Raw genomic sequence first — 18,776 nt, 5'->3', positions numbered from 1 at the left:
TTTGCAATTTTTTATTGCAAAAAATCTCAAATTGATATTCTTTTTTTCTAATTGATATATTTTTTGCCATTCATCAATAATTGGGATATAAAACAATTTAAGTAGGAGTATTTGGTGTGATTAATTGTGAAACCCAAATCTGCATAATATAGCTAATTTCATTCTAATTTTAAAGCAACACTCATCAAGTTAATATAAAAAATAATCAACTGTGAACAAATAAAAACCTAGATACCTCTTGTTGTTGGCCCATGTATTTTAATCTGACTGCCATCTAGTGGCGGAACAAGGGTTGGGGCTACAGCCTACGGTTCGAGGCGAATGCATTTGAGTTATTATAACATATAACAAATTGGAAATTGTCATTGGTTGACTAACCCAAATTCAAGCTTTGTGTTCAGCGCTTAAGGGTCGGAAAATGGGCGCTGGATTGGTTGTCTATGTCGTAATATAATGACATGGTGTAATGTAGTTCTCATCTTTAACTAAGAAAACTACCATTCCCAGTATCCGGTTCCGGTTTCACCAACAGTCACGTGACAATTATCAATGGCTCCCTTCTCTAGATGAAGGCAGCCCAGTGACATTAAATGATACTGTATTCATTGTTTTAAAATATTAGCCACTGAACCCGATTTGGAGCTACGATGCAGAAGATCAAGTCTCTTATGGCCCGACAGGTGAATGAACAAAGTGTGATTGTTTAAACATGTGAAGCATATCTCTTTGGCTGAAGCTAACAAGCAAATGACGTTGTGCCAACATGCTAGTTTGACAGTTCATCTCCAGGTAGATCAGATTGCACAACATCCAACAGAACAGCCATATCTTTCAGTGCATTTGCGGCACTCTTTGGATATTACGGTGCCTATTTAGATGTTCTTCATTGTCGTACTATGTTATCCGTCTGAGATGACCTAAAATAATAAGACCCACACAATCAGAATGTGGGCGGTTGGGGAAGTTCTCATCTTGCAATGTAACATTAGACCTGCTGCTTGGCTGGTCGTTTGTTTCTGAAATCTTGTTTTTAATCTAAATTGACCTAGATTACTGCTGCAGTATGCTGTCGTTCTTTTGTTGACAAAGCAAGCACCACAACAATGTTGTTCACTACCCTACAGGCTTGAAGCAGTTTCAATCTTTAGGTGTTGATGTGAATTTTTCTTTTAAAGTGTTTTTTTTCTTCTTCATAGGGCCTGAAAAGTCCTCAAGAAAGCATGTCAGACCTCAGTCCTGTGGAAAACCTGAGGATTCCAAGCAAGGTAAGCTTTCAGAAAGTGTTTATTAATTGTTGTTTTCCTGACCAAACCAAATCATCCTGTATGATCCTATTCAAAGTAAACAAACCACAACTTACCAGTTACCAGAATTGGATGTGAACCCACTGTTCCCAAGACCAGTGACTTTGGGATGCAGTCTTTTAAATGTTGTCAACTGTAATGATAATAATAATACTAATGTGTGTATGCTAATAAAGCTTGATAATAATTATGCATAATGAAGCTTGATAACAATAATACACTCATAATATTGTAAACAAGATGTTATATCCCATCGTAAAGTATATCGGATATTATAGTATTTCAAATATAAAAAGTTTACTTTTATGTCAGTAATAAAGTAAACAGGATTTTGTCTTTATTTTTTATGTGAGTGACTACTCAATATGCACTTATTCTTGTACAAATATTTACAATATTTGTATTAAAAGAAAATATAACAGTAGTCTTCATTATTCAAAGTTATCAAGATATCACTCACTCACTAATGTGAGTATTGAGTCCCTTATTCCAAAATGATGATCATCCCCATTTGTGCTATTATGTCAGTAAGCAAACCTATTACCTTTTATGTAACACCTATTACATTGTTGTGGTTGGCTTAGGTGTAACTAACTAGTATACATTCGAGCGGGTGAATTATATTGGAGTCTTTGTATCTTTAACCTTGCCATGCACGGCTTTTAAAGAAAGTCCATATGCTGTCAAATCACATCGCCTACATATATACGATCATTGGCTCCGCAAACCACAAAACATTCGTGTTCGTCTATTTCCAGAAGTTTAATTTGTAACCAGCGTAGCCAGACCAGGGTTAACTGCACCAATGGTCTGCATAATGAATTGACTTTGTCGCTCCAGGGTAGCGAACTGCCGGCAGTAGATTATCCTGACTTCTTCAACCGCACTGCTCTTTGATTTGCACAGCTGAACAACCTTGGAAGGTGACCAGCGCTGTTTATCCTGAGTGCTTGGTCATGTTCACACAACTCATTCAACTATATCCCATTTCTCTGTGTTTCCTCAAGTGGGTTTATGTTTGCAGCTCTCAGACCAATGTAAAGAAGTCACCTTGAGACTTGTGGGTGATGCAGTGGGAATTTAATTCAGTTGTCTTCAGCGTATTGTGTGTGCATATTTATTTATATGCACACCTGCATCTCTTCAGGCCTAACTACTGCATTTTTTTTTTCAATGATCAACTCTTGTTTCTTGAGAGGGGCGTAATCTTTTGTTAATATTTAGCCACACTTGCTGCATATGCATATCGTACTAGATTGTTAAGAAGTCTCTGACTTCATGTCCTTTTGCCTAGTTTGATTATATTGCCTTTTAACCTGGTATGAGTGTGTCTCTAGTCAGAGAGCCCGAAGGCAGCGGTCTGTTATCTAGATACTCAGACTAAAGGGCTTTTTATGGTTCCACGTTCTCACAATGCAATGACCACGCAGACGCTTCGACGCAGTCGTGATCGTTTATGGTTCTGCGCCGGGTTTTAGCAAGCGGACCAATGACAGCCCTTGATGCTGCGTCACCTCGACGGAAGGTTATTTTTGGGAGGCGCACATCCGGCCTTTGCGGTGGATGCAAGGAGGGTCCGTAAGGACGTAAGGGGTCCGTAACCCCCTTGCGTTTCGGGAACGTGGAACCATAAAAAGCCCATTAAGCTCTTTCAACCCATTGCATTGCCTATTTTTTTTTTATCCAGAAATATCTACTTTGTGTCTGACATTCTGGGAGAGTGCAGTCACACCTGCTATTAATGCCAGCCTCCAGGGATCGCTTGTGATCAGATTTTTGTGGTTTGAAGTATATGCTATACTTAGCAGCACTTTGGCTGTAGCAGCTATATACAAAGTAGAAAGAAAAACTTGTACTTCTTTTGTGGCTAACATTTGTTATTATTTTCTGATTTCTCCTTTTCATTAAAAAACAGATTGGATAGTAGTTATTATAAAAAGCACAGGCATAGGCTACATCGTTTAATTGGTTGAAATATTGAGTTTTCCATACTCCTGTTTAAGATCTTGGGAATGAATGGAATGCTTCACGGAATGTGGTGGAGGATAGATAAGTGCTCATGGTGAAAATGCACCATGCAAACGTGATTTGCATTAGGGACCACCTCCAAATGTAGGACTCTTGCGATCATATCTTGCTAAAATGGAATGACCCAGGATGCGTTTTAATATCAAATGTGAACCCAGTTTTCAGTTTTTAATCTCAAAGTTGGAAGAGAGTGCAGCTCCTTTTGTAGTCTTCAGTATTTTCTTCTTTCTTTTTCTTATCATAAAGCAATGATTTAACTTTTCCATTTGATCAAACTTCATTGGATTTCTATTTATTTGTTTGTCTTTGTTTTTGTACATTTAGTTTTATCACTCTTCTAGACCTTACTGTTGCTTCTGGCTACTTTTTTTTTCTTCCTACAAAAAATAGTGTGTGTGTGTGTGTGTGTGTGTGTGTGTGTGTGTGTGTGTGTGTGTGTGTGTGTGTGTGTGTGTGTGTGTGTGTGTGTGTGTGTGTGTGTGTGTGTGGACGCGCACCCATGTCAAAAACAAGAGGAACTGCTTTTGCGCTTTATCATCTCAGTGTTGTGCAAATACATTTTCTTCAGATATTTTTATACCATTTGACAGGCCTATACCATTCATATAGATGGAGCAAGGGGTGTAAAAACCTACGTATATCCCAATGCCCCCTTGTTGGAGATATTACAATGCTACAGGGCTGATGCGCATTGACTGCCAATCGTTTGCATGGATGAGAACAAATCAACAAAAACAACCAATGGGTTCAAGCATGTCTGCCTAATGGAAGCGACCCCGTTTTGGCTTGCAGATGGCTGTGGCAAATGCGGCCAAACTGGATATGCATGTGACACAGCAGTAGCTGTAGAATATCAGTCATCTTACTTACTTGTCTTTATAAGAAGGAAGTGGTGCACAGTACACAGGTTCAGTTTACTCGGGCTGTATCGCAGGACAGATTGGATACACCAGAGGAGACGATTCCCGGCGGTTTTCTGCATGCATCTTAGCTGGCGGCCTGCATGGAGGACCCACGGTTCCTCTGTCCTGTAAGTGTGGCCTGGAGAACACCGGTTCTCCTTGCTTTCTGCAGTGACGCACTGTGTCATGTGGTTATGACTTTATAAATGTTAGGAAGGCTACACTGACTTTTGAAAAACGATGACCCCAAGTTTAATAGATTATCCGTCCAAAATGATGAATGTATGTTTAAAAAAGTTGACTGCTCTTCTCCGTAGTGAGCTCTGCATGTGATGGCTGCTTGTAGGGGATAAAATAATTGAAGTGTGTGTGCATATGTGTGTGCGGGGGTGTGTGTACATGCCAGAGAGCAATAAAAGTGCAGAATGCCTTGAAGGAAGAGTTCCAATCTGCCAGAGTCAGTACACATTTAGTTTAAACATTTAGCCTTAAGCGTTTTCAACTGCTCAAATAACGAGATGTATGTGAGATGTACCTCACAGGTAGTGAGATGCTGTGTGTGTGTGTGTGTGTGTGTGTGCGTGTGTGTGTGCGCATCATGTGTAATTGTGTATCATGTATTGCTCAGTGGAAATAACCCCCTACAGGGATGTTTTCCACCAAGCGTATGGAAGGTTTGATGTTCAACAGCAAATTAGCTTAATTAGCTTGTGATCATGAACGTGTAGTTGTGAACAATGTAAATAACATCTCCTTTTGGATCTGTTTAACTCCCCCCCCCCCCCTCCCTTAGGGTTCCAAAGGCATTTGTCTTGACCCAGTTCGTGTGACCTTTTGGGTATCTATGTGGGGATCCTCTGAACATGTAGAAGGAGAAGCTCCACAGTGTTTAGAAAGCAGTTTAATGGGTCTGCACATTTCATGTCCAGGCCACGAATAGTAGAATTCTCTTCGCTAGTTTAGTCTACCATGTGTGCCATGGCACATAAAATGAGAAGATCCATAATTTTTCCTGGGATGATAACACACTGTGTGTTTGTATTCATGATGCCCATAACCTTCGCCAGAACAATGCATGCTTTGCAGGACTGGGAAAACCTGTTTTATCAGAGTTATTTAGGCTAGCTAAAGGCAACTAGGGTGTTGTAGAAGGTGGGAGCTGTTGGCTCGATTTAGAGGCATGGTGAGAGATTTTACAACATTTGCTGGGATGCTAACTGAAGCCATCCTGTCTGTGTGGATACAAAACTCTAGAACCTGGAGGTTTATTTTAGTCTAATAAAAAACCTTGCACATTGTTCAACCTTGAAAGCAGCAATACTCTCATACTAAGGAAGCCTTGGGTTTTTAGAAATCTTTCTGGTGACATTAAAGCTCTGTTGTAACCAAGGTGGACTTGGACCGATGAGTGGATCCGAATGCCACTGACGTCCACGCAGCACTCCTGCGGGATATCGTAGTTTTGCTTTCTATTTTCAAAACTGTAGAAATGTAAAGGAAAAATAAAAGTTTATTTACAAGGCGACTCAGCCGCAGTGGTCTCTGCGGGCTCCGATTGAAGAAGGGATAAGACACACACTGTGCGCTTAATCACGCACATTTGTGCCAGCTGAACCTTTGGGAACACTACAAGGATCCATCCTTGGTTCTGCTTGATTCACTTTTAAGAAAACATCACAGGTTGATGAATTGAGCAGGCTTCCATCATCCCTGTGGTGGCGCTTTCCTTTTGGACCTGGACCAGTTCAGCAGGCCATGTCATTACCCTCCTCTAGCACTAGGGGTCACTCTCACCCTTTCTTTTGCATGCAGTCTCTCCACCATTCATACAAACACAAAAATCTCTGTGTTTGTATGAATTGGGACAAAATAATTCAATAGATGTTCTTTTGTTTGATGATCTAACAATAATATGTTATTAATAGACCCCCATCTCAATCTAAGCCCAAGTTCAGCTCAGGAAGGTGTTGTTTACTGCCGTTCGACAAAATCCTGAAAGTTTGCTGTGCTTGTCCCACACTGGTGGAACGAGCTCCCCGCTGACATAAACCTTCGCTATCATTTGCTTCTAAAGGGCAGCACTTTGAGCAGTTTGCTCATCTGATCAATTGATTGTACCCAAAATTCTTGGAATTTCTGGGTAGCATCTTGAATATATGAATTACATATCTGTAGAGATCTTGCCGCGGCCTCGGGACATTGGGTTGGGGGGAGACCACTCCACCCCAGAGCCAAGTAGTCATGTTCAAACTGGAACCCCTCTGTTTCTATTTTGAAACAAGCACCGCTCCAACCCAAATCAATTAGGCGATGCGAGAGGGGGCTGCTGACGACTGCAAGAGAAGCTTGCACCCCCCACGTGGGTCAGAAATGTAACTCGCCTCAAAGCAGTAGAAATACCTCAGGGTCCTCCTCCTCCTCCTCCTCCTCCTCCTCCTCCTCCTCCTCCTCCTCCTCCTCCTCCTCCTCCTCCTCCTCCTCCTCCTCCTCCTCCTCCTCCCGTCTGCCATTGTGTCTCAGGTCCCGGGGAGGACAACTGTGATTAACCCCTTGATTAGTGGCTGATGAGAACACATCGGGATATTAGGCGCTCCATAAATATTCATCAGCTGTCACATGAGGGGGGGGGGGGGGGAGTGTGTGTGTGTGTGTGTGGTGTGTGTGTGTGTGTGTGTGTGTGTGTGTGTGTGTGTGTGTGTGTGTGTGTGTGTGTGTGTGTGTGTGTGTGTGTGTGTGTGAGACCATCAAAACAAATTAATGATATCCACAGCGGAAATAATTGCCACTCATCTCTGTCTCTATTTAACCCAATCCCCCCCTTCCTCCATCCCTCCCTCCTCTTCCTCCTTCTATGCTTTTGTTTTCCCCTAGGCTATGTATTCTCTGCTATTGGTTATCCACAGCTGTGCTTTTTGTTGCTGCTGTTGTTATTGTTGTTGTCGTCGCTTCACAGAAGCTTTGCGTTGCACCGCCCCTCGTCCCCGTGTTAATTGCACCGCGTTCAATTAGCACTTGAGACATGAATCCACTTTGATTCTGTTGACGCGTTTGGATGACACACGCGTATAGAGGGACACCGCAGATAGATCTCACGTTTCCTGTGTTTTTCTCCTCTATTTGAATGACAAAATTGTGAATAGATGGCTTTTTCTTTTTCATTTCAGTGCATGTTTTCTTTTCTACACAGAATGGGTGCAAAGTTGTTTTAAGGGCGGGTGGACAAGATGACCTTGGGATGTGTTGGGGTTGGCCAGTTGTTTTCTCTTTATCCTTCAAAGTGAATTTTGATCAAAGTCACCACCACAACATCTCAGTGATCATAGGCAGTCCCCGACGTCACCTTGGGGGGTGGGGAACTGCATTTTCATTTCCCAGCATCTCTGTCTCTAACCCCCCCCGCCCCCACCCCATCTTCCTACCCACTTGCTGGAGAACCCCCCCCCTTTACCAGTCGTCTCATTTGCTTTAATTTCAATTAGTATTCGCTTCATAATCAATCACGGTGAAATCAAATGATGTGAGGTGATTGTTTAATCTAATGAAGGGGGGAAGTTGAAGAGCAGTGGGCGTATGTTTGTTGCCATGACATCAAATTTGACAATGATCAACTTTTATTATTAATGCGGCAGTGACTGAGACTGAGCCTTTTTAAAAGATAAACTACAGCAGGAGACAAACAAACCAAAGTAAATACCTTTTGGTGAAACAAACACATGAACAAGAACTATTTATGGTTAGCCACTTTTCTAGATTTAGGAGTATTTAGTAGAATTTACTATAAAAATGTATGAAAGTCAAGCTGTGCAGCACAGCTCATGAAATATAGATCATATAAGCAGTTATTTTTGGTTCTTAGTATTTCCAGTGAATCCCACCTCATGATACCTTCAACTTTCCCTCAGCTCCAAACGGGCACATTTTCTTTTTTACTTCACAGGACTGAATAAATGTCTTGTTTTGCGCATTAAGTTAAAAGGGCAAATTGGAACCCATGTACCCCTGGTCTGTGTGGCTGTTGGTGTTTACGGCCTGCCTGATCTCTCGCAGCTTTGTTGTGTTGTTAGGCTTTTCTTTGCACTCGGTCAGCAATTGTCTGGAATCAATAATCTCCTTGAGACGGCGCGCCCGTGTAGAGTGCTAAGTCAGTGTTGTTGACATGTGGCCAAATATCACTGCTTCATTATGCTCCAAAGGACCAATGTGTGGGAAGCGCGTGGGGTGGAGGTGAGGTGGTGGTGGTGGTGACGGAGGAGGAGGTGGTGGTGTGGTGGTGGTGGTGGTGGTGTTTAAGAACTCTTGATCTTGAAGAGGCTCCTGGGAAGGATCTAGGTCCTGATCAATAGCTCTTTGATGTTGCACAGGGTTGTTCCAGAAAGTTCTCCTTGGTCTTGTCGTCTACTGCCCCCCCCCCCCCCCCCCCCCCCCTTTCCCCCCTCGCTTATCTCCTCCCAACATCCAGATTAACCCCCAAACAAGCATCGGGAAAATAAGATGCAATTTGCTGTTAAATCCCTAGTTAAATCGTTTTTTATCACATCTATTTTTCATTCAAACACTTTGTTTCTCTCGCGGTCTCTCCCCGAAGACTGTCGCTCCCACCCTCTAATTCTGTTATGTTACACTCTCATTCTCCAACCCCCCCTCCCCCCGTCTCTCTGAAATCTGCAGCACTTCTATAGAACATACCCTTCCTTTTCTACTTTCTTTTAAAAAGTTTGTCAGTATGTTTTTCACACGCAAGACGTGGTGGTGGTGTCATACATCGCCGTGCGTCATCCTACCCATAATGCATCGCCGCACCTTGCATGTGAGCGATGCGGGGGGGGGATCAAGGTGGTTTGTCATGTCTTCTCCTTAATGGTGTTCCGGGTTCCCCCACTAACTCCCAGGGACCCACGTGTCGGCGTCTCTCTCTCTCTCCCCGTCTCACCTCCTCTTGTGCGTCTCCTGCAGGAGGAGCTGCGTGAGCTGAGGGAGCAGCCCATCGACCCCCAGGCGGAGCAGGAGATGATCGAGAGCATCGCCGAGGTGTACTACTCCTGTGACTCCTTCGACATGGTGAAGCACGAGTTGGAGGTGAGCGGGGGCCTCCTCAGACCCACTTTGACTCACTTTTTAGGCTTGTTTTTCTTTTCTTCTTCTTCCCACACTTTTCTCCAAGGAACCATTTAATTCGGCCAGCACACATACAGCCCTGATTGGATTGAGCTGAGGGGGGTGCTTGGTTTAATTCTTTACAGACTCAAAAGGGATGACTGCGGTGCTCAACTAAACGCCTTGCACTACATAATCACTGTTGGGTGTGTGTGTGTATGTGTGTGTTCATGAGGAAGGGGGTCCGTCAGGAGTTGGCAAGAGGGGGCAACAAAACAAACAAATAGTCCTACCGGAATTAATAGTGATGTCCCGGTTTAACGTAACGCAGATGGCCAGCATCGAGGTGCAATTTTCGAAACCCATGGCCCTACCTGGGGGGGTTACTCTTGCCACGCTCCGACGCATGTGTGCGCATGCGTTTCCTCGTGTGTAGCCTCGACTTCGGCACTGATGGATTGCGTCTGCCCGACAGGAGAAGGGTGTGAAAATTCATTAGATTCATCCCAGTATCACCATGCAATCTGAAATGAGTCTCTCAGTCAAGAGGAAAGTAATTACCTATCATTCTCTGGCCCCGAGGTTGGTAATATGTTTCCACCAGCCCGCTACCGTTGGGGCGGGTTTGTTTACTTTTTCACCTGATAACATCCTCCTCCTCCTCCTCCTTGTTGATTAATTTGACTGATGAGGCATCAAAGCGTGTGGATATTTTTTTTTTTTTTTGCGATTTCAAATTGAGGTGCGCTTACGCTGTTATTCAAAGGAAATACGAACTGCATTCATGCCGCCTGCGAGACCGTCTTCACAATTTTCTCAAATATCTATCGTGATATCTGTCATACTAAGTGCTGCTCATTATTATTTCTGCATCATCTCAAACGGCAAGCCATTCCTGAATTTAGGGCGGCAGCATCAGTGAATGCTTCAATATGCCATGTTTTGGCTGTGCCCCCCCATCTACTAAATTTCATGAAACCCCATGAAAGCTTTAACTTTCTTGGAAGTTGTGAGTTGAGGCATTCAGGATCTCAGACTCGGTCTGAGGTTTGTGTGTGTGTGTGGGAGGGTTCCACCAATGCAGTGTCTTCACGATGCGTTGGTTTACATACATGCTATCCGTGTGTTTTTCAGAAACTTCCCCCTGAGCTGGACCTGCAGGAGTTGGAGGATCACAGAGATACGCTGAAGAAACAACAGGCCGCCGTGAGTTCCCTGCCCCTATTACACCGCTCCTCTCTTATAAACACACTTCCACACCTCGACTTGACCCAGGGACAGTGTGCGGAATCGTGCCAGGTTGTGCTTAAATATGAATATGTTCACATGCTGGTGCTCGATCATTCATTAGATTATGTTTGGTTAAAGGAAACTCCCGTCTGGATGATCAATCCATCGTAACTGCCTCTCCTGGCTTCACTAAAACACCAGTTACCAATATCACCAATAAACAATAATGCATGAATGTATGAATGCACGAAAAGCATGGATGTAAACAATAGCAGTATAGGCGTTTGGTCCTTGTGTTAAGACATTTTGTAAAGCATTTGTAAGGTAATTTCACTGTGAGGATGTCCACAAACTGCAGATGAGAGCACATTTGATTCCAAAAGACAAAAGTGCCATAGTGCCAGTGTTTACATCCTCAGCACGCGGACGCGCGCTAGACGCTCTGCAGCAGTATGGGTACGAGGAAAGAATAACGTTGGCTAATGGCTACGGATAACTTAAGCCTCTTCAATTGACTGCCTAACCACACCAAGCTCCCTGTGCATGGTGCATACTATTGGGCTTGACGGGGGGGGGGGTTCCCATGCGTCCAGTACCGCACTGTTCCACTTATGGAAGGGCATCTTTTTTTAAAACCCCAATTCAACGGATGTTGCATTGAGTGTTCCTTCGGTTCCCTCCATGACGCAAGCAACCGCACCCCCCCGCCCTTGCTGTTGCCTGGCGTTAGGGACGAGAATGAGGCCCTCCGTGGCTCCATAGTGGACGTCATACTGTGGGCTGCCCACAACCGCTGGGCCTCAGAGCCTGGCAGAACGACCCGGGCTATTAATAAATGATGGAGAGGACCTGGAGAGAGCTGCTGCTTTTTGTTGCCTCAACCTCCCATTCCCCCCCGTTCCCCCCGCTCCTGTCACTCCTCTCCTCATCTTCCTATCCGCCCGTGTCTTCTTTCTTATCCTTCCACTCAGTCCCAGGGAATAATTTTCTCTCTCTCTCTCTCTCTCTCTCTCTCTCTCTCTCTCTCTCTCTCTCTCTCTCTCTCTCTCTCTCTCTCTCTCTCTCTCTCTCTCTCTCTCTCTCTCTCTTCCTCTCTCTCTCTCTCTCTCTCTCTTCCTCTCTCTTCCTCTCTCTCTTCCTCTCTCTTCCTCTCTCTCTCTCTCTTCCTCTCTCTTCCTCTCTCTCTCTTCCTCTCTCTCTTCCTCTCTTCCTCACATTCTGTATATATGCCTCACTGCTTATCTGCCTCTTCAGCCTCGCCTCGGCGTGCCGGGCTTATCTTACTCCCATACCTCAACAAAGTCACCCTCACTCCTCGCCTACGCCAGCGTCCCCCTCTCTGCAGTCTAGTGCACTGACACCCACTACACCCCCTCCGGCGGTGGTGGCAGACCAGTTAGTGGTGGCACGCTGGGAGAGAACAGGTTTTATATATCCTGATGGAAGGCCTTTCATTTTCAATTGACAGTTTGATTTATATTCATTTTCTAAGCATCTAATGTGTCCCCATAAAGGTATAGTTGAGGGACAGCTAGACGGACACCCCAAGCTAATTGCAGACAACACAGGCATGCGATGTAACACACATCGATTTCAAAACGCGTGACGTGGGCTGAATCAGTGGACACAAACACACACGTGCCCGTCAACCCACTCGCCCGCACGCTTGCTCACTCTCTCTCTCCATCACTCAAACTCACACACACACAAACAGATCACCATGTGTGAAGCTCGAGCCCCCCTCTTGTGCGATAGGTGATAATCAGGTTTATCACCGTGAAGCCTCGCCCACACACTGCTTCTCCCGACACCGTCAAAGGCTTCTCAAAACGATATGGAGGCCAGCCTGCAATTTGTGTCAGGCTGTGTGTGCCAAAGTAAGCGCGTTCCTACATGTGTTATGTATGTGTGTGCACAAGGCTTTGTGCATATGCTCCTATCTCCGTCGGCCACACCACTCCCGCTGATATTCCTGCCAGAGGTATCTATATATGAATGAAGCTTACGGCGGGAACCAGCAGCATACCCAAGCCCCCCAGCCCCACACAGCGGCATTGCACCGAGACTGGGGCATGAGCTCTCTCCGGTGGGGAAGGAGGAGACAGGAGAGGCATGGACGCTGCGTTCTCCAGCCAACCCGGCGGACTAATTAGCATCCCTGAATAGTCCAGGTACTGGCCCGTCACCTGCCTAATTGCCTCATCTTGTTGTGTGTCTATGTGGCCTCCAGGTGAACACTTTCAGGTTTTCTGTGTGTGTGTATCTGTGTGTTTGTGCGTTGATTGACGTGCAGGGCCAAGGGAGCCTGCATCCTTTCATGTGTGGCAATGGATTCACCCTGACACACACGTATGCAGATACACACAGGCATGCGCTCGCGCAGACACACACATGCAGAGTTTGCAGACACGCGCACACACACACGCGTGCACGCACATATGCACACACACAAGTGCACACACACACACACACACACACACACACACACACACACACACACACACACACACACACACACACACACACACACACACACACACACACACACACACACACACACACACACACACACACACACAGGAGCACACACACACCAGCGCGGCACACAGGAGCACGCTCACAGACACACAGGCGCACACGCACCCGAGCAAAGACACACAAACACACACACACAGTGGAGTGTTTGTGGGTAGACTCACAGCATGTATCTTAATCCTCAGCAGGTTTGAAACCCAAACAGTTAAATACAGCTAGACTACTGTCATGTCTTCCGATGCTTTTATTTTTGGAGCTTCAGTCCGTGCATATGCACTGATAAATTATTCTCATTAATGTATCCTATAGTATTTTTTACTTGTACTTAACTTTTGTTCCCCTGCATTTAATGATATTTTCGCCATTGTGAGCTCAGTTTTACAGGCTCGTTTTATTAGCCTTTTCTACAGAAATCGATGACAGTTATTTTTGCATCCAAATCAAATCAGTTCTACTTCCCCTACAGTGTTCTCTATCTGACAGGCTTGACATTCCAACAAGTCTTATCATAACATCTTTCATCTCCGTCCATTAATGCCGGCCGATGTACTCTAAAATGTGGAATCACATGTCACGCCAACTTTTTTCCATGTTGCCCTAACCTGCTGGCACTGGGCTACGTTACAGGATTTTTGTTCACATCTTCTTTGATAGCTTTGATTGTAGCGATTATAATAATTTTCTCAGGTCGCTTCTTCTTTAAATTGGTGATCTATATTGGTGAACATTGAGTATGAATAAGAATGAAGACAGTGTGTACAATGTGAATGAACATTGTAGTACTTGTAGTTCAGTTTGACTCAAGTCTTTAAGAAACAGAACAATCTCTAAGACTTCCACCGTTACTTAGTTACTAAATGTTTTATAAACCAGTTTCCCTTGCCAACGATTTGTGATTGGGATGAGGCCAATGTTTTTATTTTATTTCTTAATTAGGCATTGTGTTACTGGTCTCCTAATTAAACATCTCCCTCCATTAACAAATGAACAGGCACTTGCCAAACAGTCCATACGGTTTATTGCTCTGACCATTGGCTAAATGCGTCGTTTGTATTGCTTGCTTAGAGCCAATATATTGAGTTAATGGTGAAAAAGGTTTTTGAATGTAAAAAAATATCTTAGTTAATCTAAGTCTTGTTCCAAACTGATCACTTTCTGTTGATTAATGGAAACCATTTGACTGATAAAAAACAAATTAGTTCAGCAATGGGAATCATTGTCGTGACTTCTTGGTTTTATTTCAGGGAGGCAACTCCTACATGATGTACACATCACCTGCAGGGGTCTTTGTGAAGATACAACTCCCTTGATACCCAAGGCCATTTATGTGTACTGTTAAGCCTACTAACGAGGAAGCATTGCTTCCATTGCTATGGTCTTCACTTTAACCAACAGGTGGCGCTACCGGTTTGGTTTTGAGGAAATGTTGTAAGGTGGGGCAAAGACATAACAGTTTGTCAGCCAGCCAACACACAAGGATGGGATGAATTTGAAATCCTCCATTGTTGTTTCATCACATTTTAGCTGTGAACCCTATCACACCAACACACCCACACACATATGGACACACATGCTCAGTCCCTCACAAATGCACACACATAAGCGCACACATATATTTAATTATATGCAGTGTTTTCTGGCATACTGCTTTCACCATCTGCTCCCGGCTTTAGTTAGTGAAATTCTTATCCTCAGTGCATACATGTCTCCAAACAGAAGTTCATTCAAGCTGTGTGTGTTTTGTGTGTGTGTGTGTGTGTGTGTGTGTGTGTGTGTGTGTGTGTGTGTGTGTGTGTGTGTGTGTGTGTGTGTGTGTGTGTGTGTGTGTGTGTGTGTGTGTGTGTGTGTGTGTGTGTGTGTGCGGGGCATTCTCATAAGTGGCGAGATAAAGTTGGTGACATTTCTTGCATAAGATGATGTGTGCCTCGGATATAAGTGACTACTAACAAGCCTTTCCCTATCTGCCCCAGACAGGTCAGTCACCCGGATGCAAAGGGTTTTATATGTTTTTGGTATTTGCATTTAATCTCATTAAAACAGGGTAGACATTCCGGGCTAAACTTGGTGCTTTAGAATATTTTCCTGATATGATTAAAACCCTATACTTCTCCCATGCACTCTTTCTAATTGCAAAGTCTTTCTGTTCTTATGTATGAAGGGGCACAAAAGTCAGCTCTGAATATGAATATATATTTATACAAGACAACATTGTTTTCCATCCACGATTTTTTTAAGCTAGAGCGATTAAATGGCTGTTTAGGGGAAGGAGGAGGTCGTGTTGGGGTTTAGCGTGCCAAAATATTTCATCCCGAAAATGTAAGACCCACTGCATAAAACATCAACTATTAACCAAATGCTATGCCCTTGCTTTTCCCAGAATTTTTCTGTGTAATTCTATATTTTGTAATCATAAAATGCTGTAGCTTCACCAAAGCAGCCCAGCTGTAATGGGTGGCTTCTCCGCGAAAAATGTTGATGCTGATTTGCAGTAAATGGTGGAGAATTAGGAGCAGCTCTGCCCACTGTTTGACCTCATTGGTTTCTCAGCGCTGGCTCGATGGCATCCTCTATTCAATTTTGACTTTTTTTTTTTACACTGGCCTTTAACTTTGCTATTAACCTTTTCCCAATAAAGTGAAATGTGCGCCTTCACAATCGCACTGTTGGACTACTCTTTTCATGGCCTCAGTGGAAAGGTTAACCATCAGGAAAAAAGATGCTCACTTTTTCTTCATTCATTGATTGAAGTTAAACATAAGACGATGCTACATTGTCACATGGGTTTGAAAGAGACGACAGCAACACAGCAAAGGCCTAAAATCAATGGTTGTGAAAGTGAAAAGTCAATGCGTCAGGGGTTGGAATCAGGGTCAGTTTTGCTGAAAGAAAGTGCAGCTATTAATTCACTGGAGGAACACTTGAAGGAAAATCAAACGGAAGAGACAAGAAGAGACAGTGTCTCTGTATCCGAGGGTTTTAACAGTGTCTCTGTATCCGAGGGTTTTGAGGGCTTTGGTCTCCGAGGGATTTAAGTTGCTCTGTATCACAGTGTTTTGAAGTTGTAAAAGCCAGTATAAATGGCTGACATTGTGTCTGTGTTCACCAAAGGGCCCATTTAAAAATTCTTTGTTTACCCGCCTTCTTTTAATTCTCTCTGTTGTTTTCTCATTCTTCCAGGTGTCCAAAAAAGTTGCCGATCTCATCCTGGAGAAACAACCGGCATACGTCAAGGTATGTCTTTTTAAATAAAGTTGACACCTTTTCGGTTCTCCTTCAAACCAATGATCTCATTGCTACTGCGCCCGTTTGTTTTTAACAAAGTACAGCGGCTTTCCCTCGCTCGGGAATCTGGCTGTGTGCAGACCTGTGGCTCTACCCGTGCCCTCACTTGATGGGTTTCTGTGTTTCAGGACAGAGAATTAGATGAGGTCAGAGTGCTGTCGCCATGGAAATGGGATGTGTGGGCTGTGTTTTTGTGTGTGTGTGTGTGTGTTCACAAGGGTAAAGGCAAAATGATATCGTTGTTGTCATTAATGACCCTACTCAGGCCGGGGCCACTAAATATCTTCTCTACCGACTGTGGTGTAGCATTTGCTGGTCTGGGGGGGAGATAAATGTGTGAGCGTGTGGGCTCGTGAGTGCCTCCATGGGTGCTCTATCAGTCTATTTTGTATTCAGCCCTGCCTCCGTCCATTTCCATTCCGCAACTCCAAGGACCGTAAGTGACACGAAAACAATTTCGGAAAGTGTACTCAACACAACGGCTGTCGACCAGAACATGCAGTGATGGTTACTTTGTTGTTTTGAAGGCTTCTCTCTTTTTCCTGTGGCTATCTTTCATTCTTTCTTCACTGCTCGAAGAGGCACTGGCATCAGGGCATGCACATTAGGTTGAAGTCATCCACATGGTTGATTTATGAGTTGTCATGTTTTTATGTTTATGTTTGGAAATATCATCAGAGATCTTTTCATGCCATATCCATATCCAGTGCCAAGAATATGCAATAAAAATGTCAACAAGTCTGGCATTTATTCGAAACTTGTAATCAAGAGGTGTCCCTTTGAGCTCATTATCCTCCATATGATGAACTATAAACCATTAGTTTTAACTATCAAACAAAAATGAATTTATCTTCGCTCTCATCATTGTCCGGGTAATAAAATCGCCAGATTCTGCATTCACGAAGCGTTCGTGCAGCCCAAACTTGATGACTGAGCAGGTGTTCCCTTCAGGGCTGACCACTACAATCATCGTCATGACGATCAACTCATCAAAGGAACCCCAAGTTGCAGCCCTAATTGCTGTCAATAAACAAGTGGCAGAACATTGATTTTTTTTTCCACACCAAAGCAGCATTCAATCACCCCCCCGTACGTAACAAGCACGGATGGTGGATGCGTCTGCTCACTCCAATGCCCACTTGGTGTGAATGTAGACGCTGACGTCATGATGCCCAGGGCCAGGGTCTGAACTGTTGAACTGTGCAACGTTAAGACCTTTAGCCGTAGGATGGCTTCTTCACCATGTGCCTGGGTGGGGGGTCTAGGGGAGTGCAAGAATCTCCCTCGGTCTCCACTGGTGAGGCATTTTTAACGCAACATTGCCGTGAGGCGGTGCAATAGTGGGACCAGCACCATCATGTGTGCAATATTTGAGCCCTGTGCAATATATATGATGGGATCTGCTGTGCGATCACGTTGTTTGCGTTTTAGTATTTTGTGCTGTTCGTATTTCTAGTGCTCTTGTCACTTAGATTTCATTTTCTCAACACTGTCCTACTGCTGGCCAATTGCAGAGGTGCTGGCTCCGCAATTTCCTTTGGGTTGAATGAAGCCTTAATCTGATCAGGAGAGGGTTGTTGTTCTGGGGAGGGGGGTGGAGGGTGTTGTAGCGTGGGGTTAGGGTAGTCATAACCCTACGATTCAACACCCTTTGAGCGGCTGCTCCTGGGGTCAGACCTGGAGAAATGTTGGGTCAAGTTTGTGCATTGGAAACAGGATCGTGCCACTGCTCCGATTCCCGAGAATATCGGTGTTCTTTTCTTCGGGCACTATGTTTACATTTCTATTTATCCTTTTATATACTCAATAATTATCCGTCTTTAAAACAATATGCATGGTTATTCAACATAACCTAAAGAATGATTGCATTACCTGTGCAACAATTGTATGAAACTAAGTAGGTGACCTCCATGTTACCCCTCTGTCCTTATCTCTCCTAGCCAGGGTGTATTGGACATATTGAGGATTAACCACAGGATGGTCGGTAAACAGTCGAGACAGCAAAGGCCGAGCCTCTCACTGGTATAACCATTTGAAAGGAATCTGCGGCGCAATGTGCTCTGAAAAAACCCCCAATGCTCCTCTCAACACGAGTGGGAATTAATGAACTCTGACTGCTAGTCTATTAATCTGAAGTGGCAGGGTTTACGGTCTGCGGCCTGTCCTTTTAGGACCTTTATCTAACACTTCTCGATTGCCCTTTGGTTTCCTATCCAAAGGAATTTGGTGTCCTATATTCACCGGCTATGGAGGCCGCTGTGGCTCCCAATTAAACGTGCTGCCTCCCGACTCTCCCAGCTCGAGAGTGACAGTGAATTGACTTTGAACAAAGGTGGCAGGCAACGAATAAAGTCTGGTAATGCGCTGAGGGGGAAATCTGTTTTCTCATCTGCGCCTGCCG

At 44.2% G+C, this 18,776-nt stretch overlaps 1 protein-coding gene across 2 annotated transcripts in view; it reads left to right on the top strand.

The window, feature by feature from the left end:
- The first annotated feature begins 525 nt into the window (after positions 1-525).
- vps50 (VPS50 EARP/GARPII complex subunit) overlaps positions 526-18,776 on the top strand; it is a 103,535-nt gene continuing 85,284 nt past the window's right edge. For both annotated transcript variants that reach the window (XM_056582124.1, XM_056582123.1), the window contains exons 1-5: positions 526-680; positions 1,197-1,265; positions 9,188-9,310; positions 10,463-10,534; positions 16,271-16,324. In XM_056582124.1, the coding sequence (XP_056438099.1) occupies positions 648-680; positions 1,197-1,265; positions 9,188-9,310; positions 10,463-10,534; positions 16,271-16,324 (351 nt within the window). In that variant the 5' untranslated portion in view covers positions 526-647. The remainder of the gene's footprint in view (positions 681-1,196; positions 1,266-9,187; positions 9,311-10,462; positions 10,535-16,270; positions 16,325-18,776) is intronic.

This window comes from Gadus chalcogrammus, chromosome 22 (assembly GCF_026213295.1).
Source record: "Gadus chalcogrammus isolate NIFS_2021 chromosome 22, NIFS_Gcha_1.0, whole genome shotgun sequence".
NCBI lineage: Eukaryota > Metazoa > Chordata > Actinopteri > Gadiformes > Gadidae > Gadus > Gadus chalcogrammus.
Note: the sequence above shows the minus strand (reverse complement) of the source record. Positions and strands in the feature narration are given on the sequence as shown.